The sequence below is a fragment of the Carettochelys insculpta genome, chromosome 2 (assembly GCF_033958435.1).
Source record: "Carettochelys insculpta isolate YL-2023 chromosome 2, ASM3395843v1, whole genome shotgun sequence".
NCBI lineage: Eukaryota > Metazoa > Chordata > Testudines > Carettochelyidae > Carettochelys > Carettochelys insculpta.
In genome coordinates this window covers 231,761,316-231,774,752 of record NC_134138.1, presented here as the reverse complement: position 1 = coordinate 231,774,752, position 13,437 = coordinate 231,761,316, and the positions used below count along the sequence as shown (strand labels likewise).

Here is a 13,437-nt window from a genome sequence, read left to right as displayed (position 1 = left end):
GTGGGAAGTGACATTTCAGTAACATGAGAGAGATGATAGTTGGGATATGGATAGGCTGAGATGGTCTTGAAAATTAAGACAAATCGCTCGTGTCTGATGAATAAAGAAAGGAGCCAGTGGAGGGATGCAAAAGGAAGGGTGATACCGTCAAAGCAATGAACTAGGAAATAATTTTTGCTGCAGAATTTCAAGAGGAAATGATAGGGGCAAGATTGCATTTGTCAAGTCCAGAGAAAAGGATGTCACAATATTCAAGATACGAACTGATGAAAGCCAGGTTGAGATTATTGGGTGCATGCATGGATAGGAAAGGTTGAATCTTAGCTATATAACACAGAAAGAATTTGCAAGACTTAGACAAAGCCTAAATGTGAGGATCAAGAGAGAGGACACATTTGAAGATGCCACCCTGAATGACATCAAGGAGGGCTCATATCATAGAACTGGAAGGGCCCTCAAGAGGTCATCGAGTCCAGTTTCCTGCGCTCACAGCAGGACCTATCACCATTCCTGGCAGATTTTTCTTTAATCCTATACCCTTAAAAGGCCTGCCTCAGGGATAGCACTCACAACCCTGGGTTTATACGGCCAATACCCTAACCACTGAGCTATCCTCAGTGGCTGAGAAACATGGATGGGGAAGGGATTGGGGAGTGTGGAAATAGGCAAGTCTGCTCTGGTCAAATATGTACACAAATTTGTCCCAAATGTAAAAATTTGACTCTTCTGTTACTCCCAGGTAAGATGACCAATAAGACCCAATAGCCTAGAACAGGATTATGAAGTGACGATGACAGTGCTGGGAGAGAGGGAATGGGAAAAGAAGCCATTCAGAAATCCTTACATTTCTGGTCATGGTATTTAATCCTTGGTACTTTAAAGCATACCTTTTGTTGTCTGAATCCACACAGAGATGTTCAAGCCGGAGCCAACCTTTCCTTTAATCGTCAGTTCTATGATGAGCATTGGTCAAAGCATCGTGTTGTCACCTGTATGGATTGGTCTCTTCAGGTAAGATTTGCAGTTGTGAACCGCATATAATGCTTTCATTCTGTTTGATTGGGTAATACTTGGTTTCATTGACATTAGGTATTAGTTAACAATAGGGCTATGAAAGAGTAAGTGCATGTGGAGGTAAGTATGTAGAGAGAGAATAGTGATTATATGAATCTGTCTTTTGGTTGTGTTTAAGGTTAAAAATCAATACATAATTTTTCCCAAATGGTAAAATCTCCAGCTTTCTGATCGCCTGACAACTTCTCCTGACAACTTCTACCATATAGTTGTGCATCTCAGTACAAAAATTTGTGGCAATTGAAAGTTTATAATTTGGTGACCAAGTAAAGTAACCACACTTGCAGTCAGGAAGAACTAGCACAAAGAATTTGGTATTGTGACTGTTTTATTTTTCCTATGTAATGCCTTTAAAAAACAAAAAAAAAAGATGCTGAACGTACTTGACTCTGCAACAGGGATTTTCAGCAGAGCTCTACGGAACCCAAAAGGGCCTTACTGAAAATTTGAGTTCTAGCTTGCTGCAGAGTGCACCAGGATTTCAGTCCTGGGGCTTCCTTCCTGCAGGGCTGTGAGGTATGCAGCAGCAGCGAGTAGCTGACAGGGGAGCAGAAGATGAGGAGGACATGAAGTGTGTCTGCTTCTGAGTATCTTAGAAGCTCAATCTGTAAACATTTAAATGCTTACAGAGGAAGTAGATGAGCAGCATATGTGGATGGTGAGAAGCAGTGGAAAACGCACCCAATTATTCTGACTAGCGATAATCTTTGTCCCTCCTCCTGTACACCACCTAAAATGCCCAATAGAATTGTCTTTTGTCCCTCCATCCCCAGGTATTCGTGTGTCAAAATGCCAGTTGACCAGGTGACTGGAAGCAGTGAATTGGCGGGCAATTAATAAATGGGGTTGGAAGTCAAGGAGAGACAGTCCAGATTAAATCAGGGGGCCCACATAATTTAGTTTTATGTCATATAGGTTTGAGAGCTTTTGTTACCTCACACATGGTCTGAGATACTTTAGGAACAATGGGATATTATGTCGTCTTCGTGTGAAGAGAGTTTTTCATTTAAGCTGCGTCTGCATGGCTCCTCCCTTTTGGAAGGGACATGCAAACGCAGCAGATGGAAAGTGCAACTGAGGCACTAATTTGCATATTGTGCGCCTCATTTGTGTAACGGTGGCCACTTGCTGTTCCAGAAGTGCTATTTTCAAAAAAAAGGCTGTGTAGACAGAATTCCTTTGAAAACAAGCCCCATTTTCGAAAGATCCCTTCTTCCTGACACAAAATAGGAAGACAGGATCTTTCGAAAATGGGATTTGTTTTCGAAGGAAAAACATCTACATGGCTGTTTTTTCCCTGAAAACAAGACTTTCAGAAACACAGTTGCATGTATCTGCACTTCATTTGCATTTTCAATTGGCCGTATTTGGATGCCACTTCCGAAAGGGAGAGGCCATGTAGACACAGCTCTGTTGAACTGACTCCCGATGAATCAAACTGAGAATTTATTCCTGTGCTTTCATACCTAAGAATATAAATTTTGCAAGAGGTAAGTACTGGCATGTGGGTGGCCTCAGAACATATGGATTTACACAAAAATCAAATATAAGCCTGAGGAAATGCTTATCATGGTTGTTCACTTGTTCAGGAGCTGGAAATTACATGGAATTCTTATCTGATATTTTGCTAGCAGGCAGCTTTTACTGGAGTCCCAGGACAGCAAGATAAAGCTGAGTTAGAAAACTGCCAGATGTAATTGTTCAGCCCCTCAGGCACACAAGCATGTTCTATTTCCCGCCTCTTTGTTCTGGGGTGGCCCCGCCCCGCCTTTCCCTCCCATTAGCTCCTCATTCCTTATTTCTCTGGCATGTGCAGGCTAAGCTATTCTCAGTACCACTCCACAATTCTTTGCAGCGGGACACCCTGGCTTCTCTCGTTTCCTTTGTCACGTACACATACCGTGAAAAGAACTTGAGCAAGCTTGATGGATCTCACCAAGCAGAGGGTTGATGGAATGCTAACACTCACATTAGGCAACAGGTAGTTGGCCTACCATGCAAATGGTGGAATACATTACTCAATTGTCTGTGATTAAACTGTTCCTGCAAAATTTCCTAAAGGCAAATAGGATAACTGGAAAAAATATTAAAAGAACATTGATGACTTGATTAAACACATTATCATGTTCCCCAGTCACCTGTGAAATATGGGCCAGGACATGTGGGATCACTCATCCAATTAATTTCAATCTGGTTCTTTTGCTGAAAGAAGAGTAAAACGTTGTAGGTCCTTGCTCAGCTTTTAGTTAGGCAAATGCCCAAATAGGTTCAACTGACTTGTAGAAAGGGAGGGAAATCTCCTTCCTTGGTTCAGAATGAGATCATGCCAGCTTATTTAAAGCCCAAAACAAGTGAAAAACTACAGAGCTCAGAAACACAGGCTATATCTACATTAGCGAGTTTTTTCGAAAAAGCTGGGGCACTTTCAAAAAAATCCCATGGAACATCTACATGCAGAATGCATTCTTTTGACATTAAATCAGAAGCATGCAGCACTTTTTCTGGCAGCCCTCTTCCGCTCCTGGATGAGGAAGAGTGCCTTTCTCTGACAGATTCTTTCAGAAAAAAAAATATATAGACGCCCTGGGGGCCCTTTTTTTCAAAAGAGCAGTCCTCAAGGTGCCAGATTTTTTGATCACTGGCCCGTTCTTTTGAAAGAGCCGGGGCTGTGTGCACACTCTCTACTGAAAGAGCAGATTGATTTTGTTGATCCTCTTTTTCATGTGTGGATGCGCTCTTTCAAAAGAAGGTTTTTCGGAAGAGATCTTCTGGAAGAACTTCTTTCAAAGAATCACTACAGCGTAGACATAGCCACAGTGTCTGGTCCACTGTAACTCTCCTGTGTTCACCCCAAAGGCAGGCAAGGGTGGGAAATTTTGAAAAGTTATCCTTAATGGAGACAGGATCTATGGGGCTGGAGAAGGGGGTATTTTTATTCCTTGGCTTGCAAATCAGAGAGTAGAGGGGTAGAAGATTTGCTCACCTTGATAATATTTTTCTGATTTGTCAACCTGCATTACTATTTTTGGTTCTCTGTGCCTTAAATATTGAGTCTGTTCTGGTATGGCTATGATCTGAAGAAGTGGGTCTGTCCTACGAAAGCTCATCACCTAATAAATTATTTTGTGAGTCTTTAAAGTGCTACTGGACTGCTTTTTTTGTTTTGATAGTATACTGTATAGACTAGCACGGCTATCTCTTTGTTACTATTCAAAATGCAAGAGTAAATAACGTTATCCTTGTGATATCTGAGAGGACTCTGATATGGAGCCAGCAGACAAATCTTAAAGGACTTTACTAATAAAATATAAAACCAAACTGTAGCTAAACGGTATGTTTGGAGCAGTGTGTGCTATTATTAAAACCAGATATTTGATACCACATGTAGTGTGAGAAAAGATTGCTTCTGTCTCTTATGATTTCACATAGTTTCTTTATCCCCAAAACAGACTCTAATCCTAACGCATGTTCTCTCATGCCTAGTACCCTGAATTGATGGTTGCTTCTTATAACAATAATGAAGATGCTCCCCATGAGCCAGATGGGGTGGCCTTAGTTTGGAATATGAAGTTTAAGAAAACCACACCAGAATATGTTTTCCATTGCCAGGTAAGATTCAGTAAACCATTCATTTCATACTAGGCAAAACAGAGTGTACTTGTGTTTGGATGAAGATGTTGAGGTTAAAAATAGACAATTTTGGAAAAAGTACAAGCAGCAAGTTTTAAGAAGGCATCAGTCCTCCTGAAACAATAATGCAGCCCTGTCGGGGATTGTGTGTCATTCTCTATTTAAAACAATCCATAAAAGAATTAGTTTATAAAGACCTTGCACTTATGAAGTAACTGTGGTGTACCACTTCCTCATCCAGGCAGCAACATATGCTTTCCCACCCACGTTAACTTCCTTGCATCCTTCTGACTCCTAAGCTGCCTACTCTCACTCCCTCTGATGTGTTCAGTGGGATTTTGCAGCTTTCAAATGCATAAATATACAACACATTTCTAAACATTCATTCTGCTAATACCATGGTTTACACAATTTAAGCAATATGAAGAGATTTCAGCAAATTAGCATTTGGCTCTCATTTGGGCTATCAAGCTACCACTTTATTTCACTCAACACTCTTGCATGATCAAATCTCTTCCAAAGTCTATGGACAATTTAAAAACAATCAGATGCTTATTTTCTTCTGTATGTTTCTCTTTCTTTTCCCATTGTTTTTCTACTTGACATGACATGTCTTGATAGCATCTGAATTTTCTCCTCATATCTCTGTTTCCATCACATTATCCAAATAATGGAGCGTGGCTTGGGCCAAGAGTCCAGGCCCTTTGGTAGGATCTTTCGATCTTAATTATGTTTGGAATCCTAGCATGCAAGAAGCTCATGCAAAAAATTCAGTATTTGTAAAAGTTTACTATCAGGGATTAGTAAATTGCAGATTATGGTGAGGTGAAAATTATTTCTCTTAGACACATATGTATTACCTGGCTAGATGTATAACCCCAATGCCATTTTATATTTAAGGACCAAATATATTTTTGAACTAAATGTATGTTTGAACTTTGGTATATCATCAGATGTAATCTCGTGGGAGGGAGTTGCTGGAATTGGAGTAACTGCTTCAGCCTCATTAAGTAGCCTTTAATTCCAGGCATGTTTTTTTAATTTACTATCCCAAACCCAACTCTGCTAGAAGGCTGGGCCTGCAGAGTAAATATGCCATACATATTTTTATGTTTGAAATGAGAACATTTTCTTTTCTTAGCATTCTGTTTGGCAGTCTGATAAGTCCCCTGCGCAAGTCTGAGAGCATAGCTTCCTAATTATGCTCAGATCAATTGCGGTTCTAAACAAGATATCCAAGTAGAATGGCCTTTGCATATTCAAAAGAAGCATGGCTTTTTGCACGTTTATGACCATACTCTGACCAGTTTAGTATGGGAGCGAGAGGATGTTCCTGTGAAAGGAATACAAACTATATAGAGAAAAATACACCCCCACAAATTAACAATATTTAAAGCTAAACTGACTCTTAGAAAGGAACAAACATGGAACCAGATTCATCCCTCCAAGGGGCACTGATCTCCAAGACACAAAGATGCCTCCAAGATTTGACTAATTGAAATTCTTCCTAATTCCCCCATAGTAAGGAGTGATGGATCTCCTCACCTTCTGCCACCATATGTTACAAGCATTGGATGGGAGCCCTGACAATTTCTGTCTTTTGGAGCAGTTGTGTAGCACAGTGCCTTCATGCACTAGTTTGGGTAAACCTCTCCTGCAGTGACAGTGAGCTAGATTATGCAGCTCTCGGAAATACAGCATTGCCATGTCAGGCTATCCACAGACATTTTGATACAGCTATTCCCTAGTGCATATTAAGTTCGAACTGAGTTTGTAACAGGGTTGCTGGGAAGATATCACGTAGAATTTCTCCTGTGTCCTGGATTGGCAGCATGTATCCCATGTGATTAAGAGGGGCAGAGAAAGCATTTCACGTGGTCTCTTGAATACAGGCTACTTTAGCTGCTCTAACTGAGTCAGATGGAAAATAATGAAGAAAAGAATGCTATTCAGTCTGGATGTCAGTTTTGCAGAGCATCAAGTTGCTAGTACAGAAACCAACTGTGTTATTATTTAGCCTCATATCATACGCATTACAGTTTTGCAAAAGAAATGTTCCCTGACTCCGAGTCCTTCAGCCACTTCATTATGGCTTGTACCAACTATGCCCAGTTTTCCTTCTGACCCAGCTGACACTGTGATTGTTCAGCAGTTATAGGTGAACATCCACAGAGGGGCCAACAGACTTGCCACGCCCCACCCCCCGGTCGGGGTGGTGGGGAGAGACTGGCACTGTGCTTCCGGAAGGGATGGGGCCTTGAGCGGAAGGGGCAGACTGAGGCGGCCAGTCCTTGGTGCCACCTGGAGTGGCCACGCTGCATCCCCCTTTCCCCCAAGCAGCCCTCAGTGCTGCCGGGAATGCACCATGCGGCACTCTGGTAGCAACCTAAAGGACCCAGGGCTCTGGCCGCTGTTGCTGCCACAGTAGCAGTGGCTGGAAGCCCTGGGCCCTTTTGGATTGCAGGGCCCCTGGGCAGTTTCTCCATTTGCTCCTTATCCCATCAGCAGGCCCAAACATACACTCTTCATTACAGCTGCATTGCTCAAGCACAACAAAAGGTCTTCTATGGCCAATGGGCCACCACAACACTTCCCTCTCCATTTCCCCTCTATTTCCACGTATTTGAGGTCTTGGGAAAAACAGCCATTGACCATGGGTAACAAAAATGACTTATGCAGGCAAGACACCTTATCTGCTCACAGCTGTCCGTACACAGTGATCACATATTATCTTTCACATAGATTCTGTGGACAAAACCCTCCATCATCCTCTACTCTGCTATTGGCTTTAAACTCAGCCAATCCACAATATGTATGTAGTGACTAGAAATACCACTGTATTTATTTAGTTCACCTTATAGCAATCCAAATATGTAAAAGCCATGAATGACTAAAACATAGATAATGCTGTAGCACAAGGTCCAACAGGCCTCAGGCCTACATGGCAATTATCTTAGAATAACTATGGCAGACGTAGCACAGGTTGCTACTAGGTACGTTGTAGTTAAGTAATACATTGACCTGAAGTCACAAGGTAAGGATTACAGTAAATGAGAATGGTTAGCGCAGCCAACAGCCACCACAGGCTTCCTGGGCAATTGCAGCTGTGGGCAGCTCTGCATCCCCAGAAGGGGTGTGGCCAATGGTGGAAGGGGTGTGGCCAAGGGCAGTCAAATGGCACTTTAAAGGGGCCTGGAGCTCCAGGTGCTGGTGCTGCCGAAGTAGCAGCAGTGGCCAGAGCTCCAGGACCCCTTGAAAGGCCTGGCCTCAGGATAACTGCCCCCTTTGCTTTCCCTTCCTGGCCTCACCGCCCCCATCAGCAGACCTGAGAGTGGCACATGATAGGAAAAGGCAAAAGTAAGGTGCTGCAGAAGTATACTTTTGGAATTTTTGGGAAACATTAGAAGCTTAACTTAAACTTATATGTACTAACTGCAGATGTACCAGGGCAACTAATTAAGATGCATGCTAATGAGAATAATGTAAATGATTAATTGGCCTTGTGAAGGTAGGGACCCCAATATTGTTATATGAAAGTACCTACAAGGAAAAAAAGTTGAAACTATTATTAAATATTGTAAGGTATTTTGAGGAGCAGCATAATTGAATATGAGAGTTAAGACATAGCCTGTGGGGAGTGGGGTATGTTGGAATGTGCTGGCCTGATGACCATATACAGACTGTTTCACCTATTTTGTGGTTCTCCAAAAGTGAGGATGTGAGTATGCAAGTGTTGTACATTTTGTACTGGTCCATCTCCTTTCTATATTGCAGTGGCTGTGATTCTGTTGGTTTTGCTAGCAAGTTTCATAACATTGCTTGTCAGAGAACATATTGAACTGTTTCTTATGTGCTCCTCAAGGTCCTCATTTTGTTGACAACCTCACTACTGTAGCTAGGTTGGAAGCAGAACTCTTTCAGCACTGTGTGGTAGATAATACTACTTTATTAATCAGGCTACAACGCTTGTCAGTTTGGCTCTAAGATATAGCAGATACAGGCCAGATAATCACTCTTGACTTCTTGCAGTCTGTGTAAATTAGCTACACATGCCACAATATAGCATTAACAGACACAGACAGAAGTATTTTTTCCCCCTGCATCGAGGAGAAACAGGAGCTTGTACTTGATTGGAGTATATTGCGTATTGAATTGTGTTCAGTTATATGAAAAGTTTTCAAAAATCTTGTGATATCTATGAATTTCTTCTATGTCTCTTACCAGTAGGCACATAGGCTGCATCTACAGTGCAGTTCTGTTGCGAAAGAACGTCTTTCGAAATAGAACATTGAATGATGCTCTTTCGAAATGGAGCGTCCACACGCACCAGCGGGGACTGAAGGTTCGGTCCGTTCTTTTGAAAGGCCCCCAGCACAATTTCGAAAGAGAGTGTCCACACACGCCAGGGCGCTCTTTCAAAAGAGCAGGGACAGGAAGTGCCCCCCATCCCCTTAAACGTGCCCCCCCCATATCTCAGCCTGCACACGCCGAGGGCCAGCAACCCTGTCCCCAGGCAGCGAGGGAGAGAATGAGAGTGAGAAAGAGAGAGGAAGAGAGTGGAGGTGGCATGCTGGGCCCCTATGGACCCCGAGCAGCACCCCCACCCCATTGCAGCCATGGACAGCACCCTGGCCGCAGTCCTGGCCACCATGTTGCAGTGGCTCCAGGTGGCCAGCACAATAGCCAACCTCCTGGACGCCATCCTCAGGGCACAACATCCCCAGTCGGCCCCCCAGGTCATCCGCCGCCTGTGGAACTTCCCCACAAGCAGTGACTGGTGGGACTGGCTGGTGCTAGAGGACTGGGGCGACGACTGGTGGCTACAGAACTTCAGGATGACCAAGGGGACGTTCCTGGAGCTGGGCCACTGGCTCACCCCAGTCCTCCAGCACCAGGACACACACCTGAGGCCAGCGCTCCCCCTGCACAAAAGAGTGGCCATCGCCCTATGGAAGCTGGCCACCCCAGGCAGTTACCGATCCGTCAGCCACCAGTTCGGGGTGGGCAAAGCCACCATCAGGACCATCTTCGTCGAGGTAAGCTGTGACCAGCTCACACCTAGACTGCATATGGGGGGCAGGGGGCAGCCTGGTGACAGGCATCGTCGGGAGAAGGGCAGGCACCCCAAGGCCAGAGGCGGGGATGGGGACAGGCACGGGCAGGCAAGCTGCACCCCACCCACACTCACGAGTGCGCCCCCCCGTGCCCTGCAGGTCATCTGGGTGATCAACAAGGTGTTCCTGAGGCAGCTGGTGCACGTTGGGGACCTGGACGATGCCATCCGGGGATTCCAGGAACTGGGCTTCCCCAACTGCTTTGGGGCCCTGGATGGCACCCACATTGCCATCTGGGCCCTGGAGCACAGCCATGGGGCCTATGTGAATCACAAGGGCTACCACTCGGTGGTCCTGCAGGCCCTGGTCGCCGCCAATGGCCAGTTCGAGGACATCTACGTGAGCTGGTCCGTCCACGCCCACAATGCGAGGGTCTTCAGGAACTCAGGACTGGGACACCGTATGGCTGAGGGGAACTTCATCTCCCGATGGGGGCTCCCCATCAGGGACACAACGATGCAACCCTGCGTCATGGCAGATGCAGCCTACCCCCTGCAGGCCTGGCTGATGCGGCCATCCACCGGGCACATCCAGCCAATCCAGGACCTTTTTGACAAGCGGCTGACCCACACCCGGAACACCGTGGAGCAGGTGTTCAACCGCCACAAGGGGCGTTTTAGATTCCTCTACACCAGGCTGAAGGTGGGCCTCCCCAACGTCCCGGTGGTGGTCAGGGCCTGCTACACCCTACGTAACCTGGTGGAGGCGAAACATGAGCCCTATATGCAGGGGTGGGCTGCCGAGGAGGAGCACGGGTACGAACAGCCCCCTGCCGCCCTGTGCCACCTGGCCCAGCAGGATGGGGTGCGTGTAAGGGAGGCCCTGCACCAGGCCTTTGAGCGGGCGGCCATGGTAACCCCCCCCACCCTACACACCCACCCCCACCTGCACCCTGCACACACACGCACACCCACAGCACACATGCATGGGGAACACATGGTAAATCATAAAAATAAATGGTTTACTGTATGGAAAAACTGTGCCCCTCTTTATCCAGGGGGGAGCTATATACACGTGCAGGGGGAGGGTGAACGGGGAGAACTATATATATGGGAGGAGAGAAGGTGAACAGGGAGAACTATTTACTTGGTAGCGGGAGGGTGAATGGGGGGCCAGGGTGGGGGGGGCCTTACCCCTCCAGGGGGCTCTATGGCCGGGAGCCCAGTCGCCTGTGCCCACCCCTTCCTCCGTGTGTCCGGAGGCCCTGTCGGGGCCAGGCTGGGGCCGGTGGCACAGGGAGGTAGGGGCGTGACTCGGATGTTATCCCCGCGCCTGTGCAAAGCTCGACACAGGAGGAAGGTGGGGGCCAGGGGCTTGGTCTTCACCTGACCAGCCCTGGCCAGCAGGGTGTGGGCCAGGAGGATGAGGCTGGCCCGGGGGAGGTGAGGAGGGAGCAGGGTCTCCATGTCAGCCTCCTGGGGGGGCCGTTGTGGGGGAGGCAGGGGGCTGTGGGATTGGGGTGGGAGGGGGAAATTGCTGTGGGGGGATGCACAGATGAGGGGGGCATGGGGGACAGTGCGGGGGGGGTGATGGGTGTGGGTGCGGGAGTGACCCGAGGTGGAGCAGCGGCAGGGGCTAGGTGGCCAACCACAGCCTGGGTGAGGGTTTCCAAGTTGGACCCCACCCGGTCCCATGCCTACCACTCCATGGCAAGCCACTCCCGCACGATGCCCATCAGCTCCCTCAGGGCAGCTGTGTGGGCCGTGTTCCCAGCCTCCTCTTCCCCGGCCTGGTGGCGCTGGCAGAGGGACCAGCGACGGCCCCGTCCTGGCCCTATCCAAGGCCTGGGCCGCTCCCACTCACCCTCCATCGTTGGGCTCCCTGGGCCCATCGCAGGGCTCATCCGTTTACTGGCTGCTGGAGCTGTGGAGACAAAAGGGGAGAGGAACGGGCCATTAGTCCTGCTGAGGGACCCCCTGAACCCCTCCCCCCTCCCTCCCACCCCATCCCAGCGGTCCTGCAGGGACCGCATCCGGGGTTCCCCATGTGGGTTGCAGGAGCACTGGCTCTCCTCTGCCTCCCTCGGTCCCTCTGCGGCCCGGTGGCCCGTGGTGCTGTCCAGCCTGCATGGTGCTGGTTGCCACACGTCAGCCTTGTGGGGCCAGGGTGGTGGATCCATCTGGCCTGCCCGTGCCCTGGGGCTGATGTCCCTGTGGGTAGGCTGTGGCCACCCCAGGAGGGACTGAGTGCCCCCTCCCCTGGCCCCGTGGCCACCAGTGTGTACATCACACGTGTGGGTCCCTCTGGGAAATCAGGCGAGGTGCAGTCGGAGGGGGCCAGGCTGGATGGACCCAAGGGAACGTCGATGACGAGGGCCCCCTCGCTCGAGCCCTCATCATCACTCGTGTCCTGGATCCTTTGGGGGGCGCCTGCAGGTGGACGGTGGTCTGGGTGGTCCTCACCCTTGGTCCCCGTTCCTGTCTCTTGCGGCTCGGTCGGGGGATCGGCAGTGTCCAGGTACACAGCTGGGGGTCCCACCTCCCTGGGCCCAAGGAGGCGGTCCAGTTCTCAATCGTAGGGGCAGCTGGTGGGCGCTGCCCCTGATGGCCGGGACATGTCCCAAGCCTGGCAGTACGCCTGCTGGAGCTCCTTGACCTTGGACCTCACCTGGTCCGGGGTCTGTGTGTTGTGACCCCGGCTCGTGAGGCCCTTGGCCAGGTGCTCAAACACCGCGGCGTTCCGGCGCCGGATGCCCGTCTGCTGCAGGACCTCCTCGTCTTCCCACAGGGCGAGGAGGTCCTGCAGCTCGGCCTCTGTCCAGGAGGGGGCCCAATGTTTGGGGTGCTGGCTCCCCTCCTGGGAGGACTCCCCCCGGTCTCTGGATGGCCCCTGGGTTGGGCAGGGGTCCCAGCTGCTGGCCATAGTGCTGGAGGTGCTGTGACTTCCCCCGGGTGTCGCGGCTGGGAGCTGCAGAGGCGGCAGTTTGGCCTACCTGCTGCCTGCACACTCTCAGCTTCCTGCCTGAGGGCTTCTTGGAGCCTGTGTGCTGAAAGGTGGCTGGACGCTGGATCCATAGAGCTCCGCTAGTGCTGTGAGCGGTGCCACCGCCTGCCAGCTGATCGTGGCCATGGAGGACTCCCTCTTTCAAAAGAGCGGGTCATGGAGCGTCTACACTTGCTCTCTTTTGGAATTGTCTTTCGAAAGAGGGCACTTTTCCCATCCCGGGAGCGAAGGACCGACTTCGAAAGAATGAGGGAGTTCTTTCAAAGTTTGTTTCGAAAGAGCGCCGTATCAGAGTAGACGCTCTGTGGCTTCTTTCGAAAGAACTCGGTCTTCCGATCCTAATTTCGAAGGTACTCGCTAGTGTAGACGCACCCATGCTGAATGGCGGTAGGTTTTGAGAAACTTTCACTTTTTAATTTTCTGACCTGACTTTTAAAAGTTTAGTGTTTTTCACCTAACACATATGGTATATAACATAATTCTACAGTAACAAAATACTTTTTGTGGCAGATGAAGTAAGAGGGAGAGATGGGGTTTTTGGTTGTTTTTTTAAATTATCCCTTTCTTTCCTATTTAAATGCTTTTTTTTTCCTATCCCCTAACCATAGAATTATATTTTGGTCATTAGTCCAAGGTCCATTTTTAGTGAACCCACCTGATCATCCACAAAATCAGA

The 13,437-nt window shown here is 48.4% G+C and overlaps 1 protein-coding gene across 1 annotated transcript in view; it reads left to right on the top strand.

Annotated features, from left to right (window-relative positions):
• The window catches only part of DYNC1I1 (dynein cytoplasmic 1 intermediate chain 1), a 291,917-nt gene that overhangs the window by 166,559 nt on the left and 111,921 nt on the right, over window positions 1-13,437 (top strand). The window contains exons 9-10 of the mRNA XM_074986221.1: window positions 912-1,011; window positions 4,558-4,683. Coding sequence (XP_074842322.1) covers window positions 912-1,011; window positions 4,558-4,683 — 226 coding nt within the window. The remainder of the gene's footprint in view (window positions 1-911; window positions 1,012-4,557; window positions 4,684-13,437) is intronic.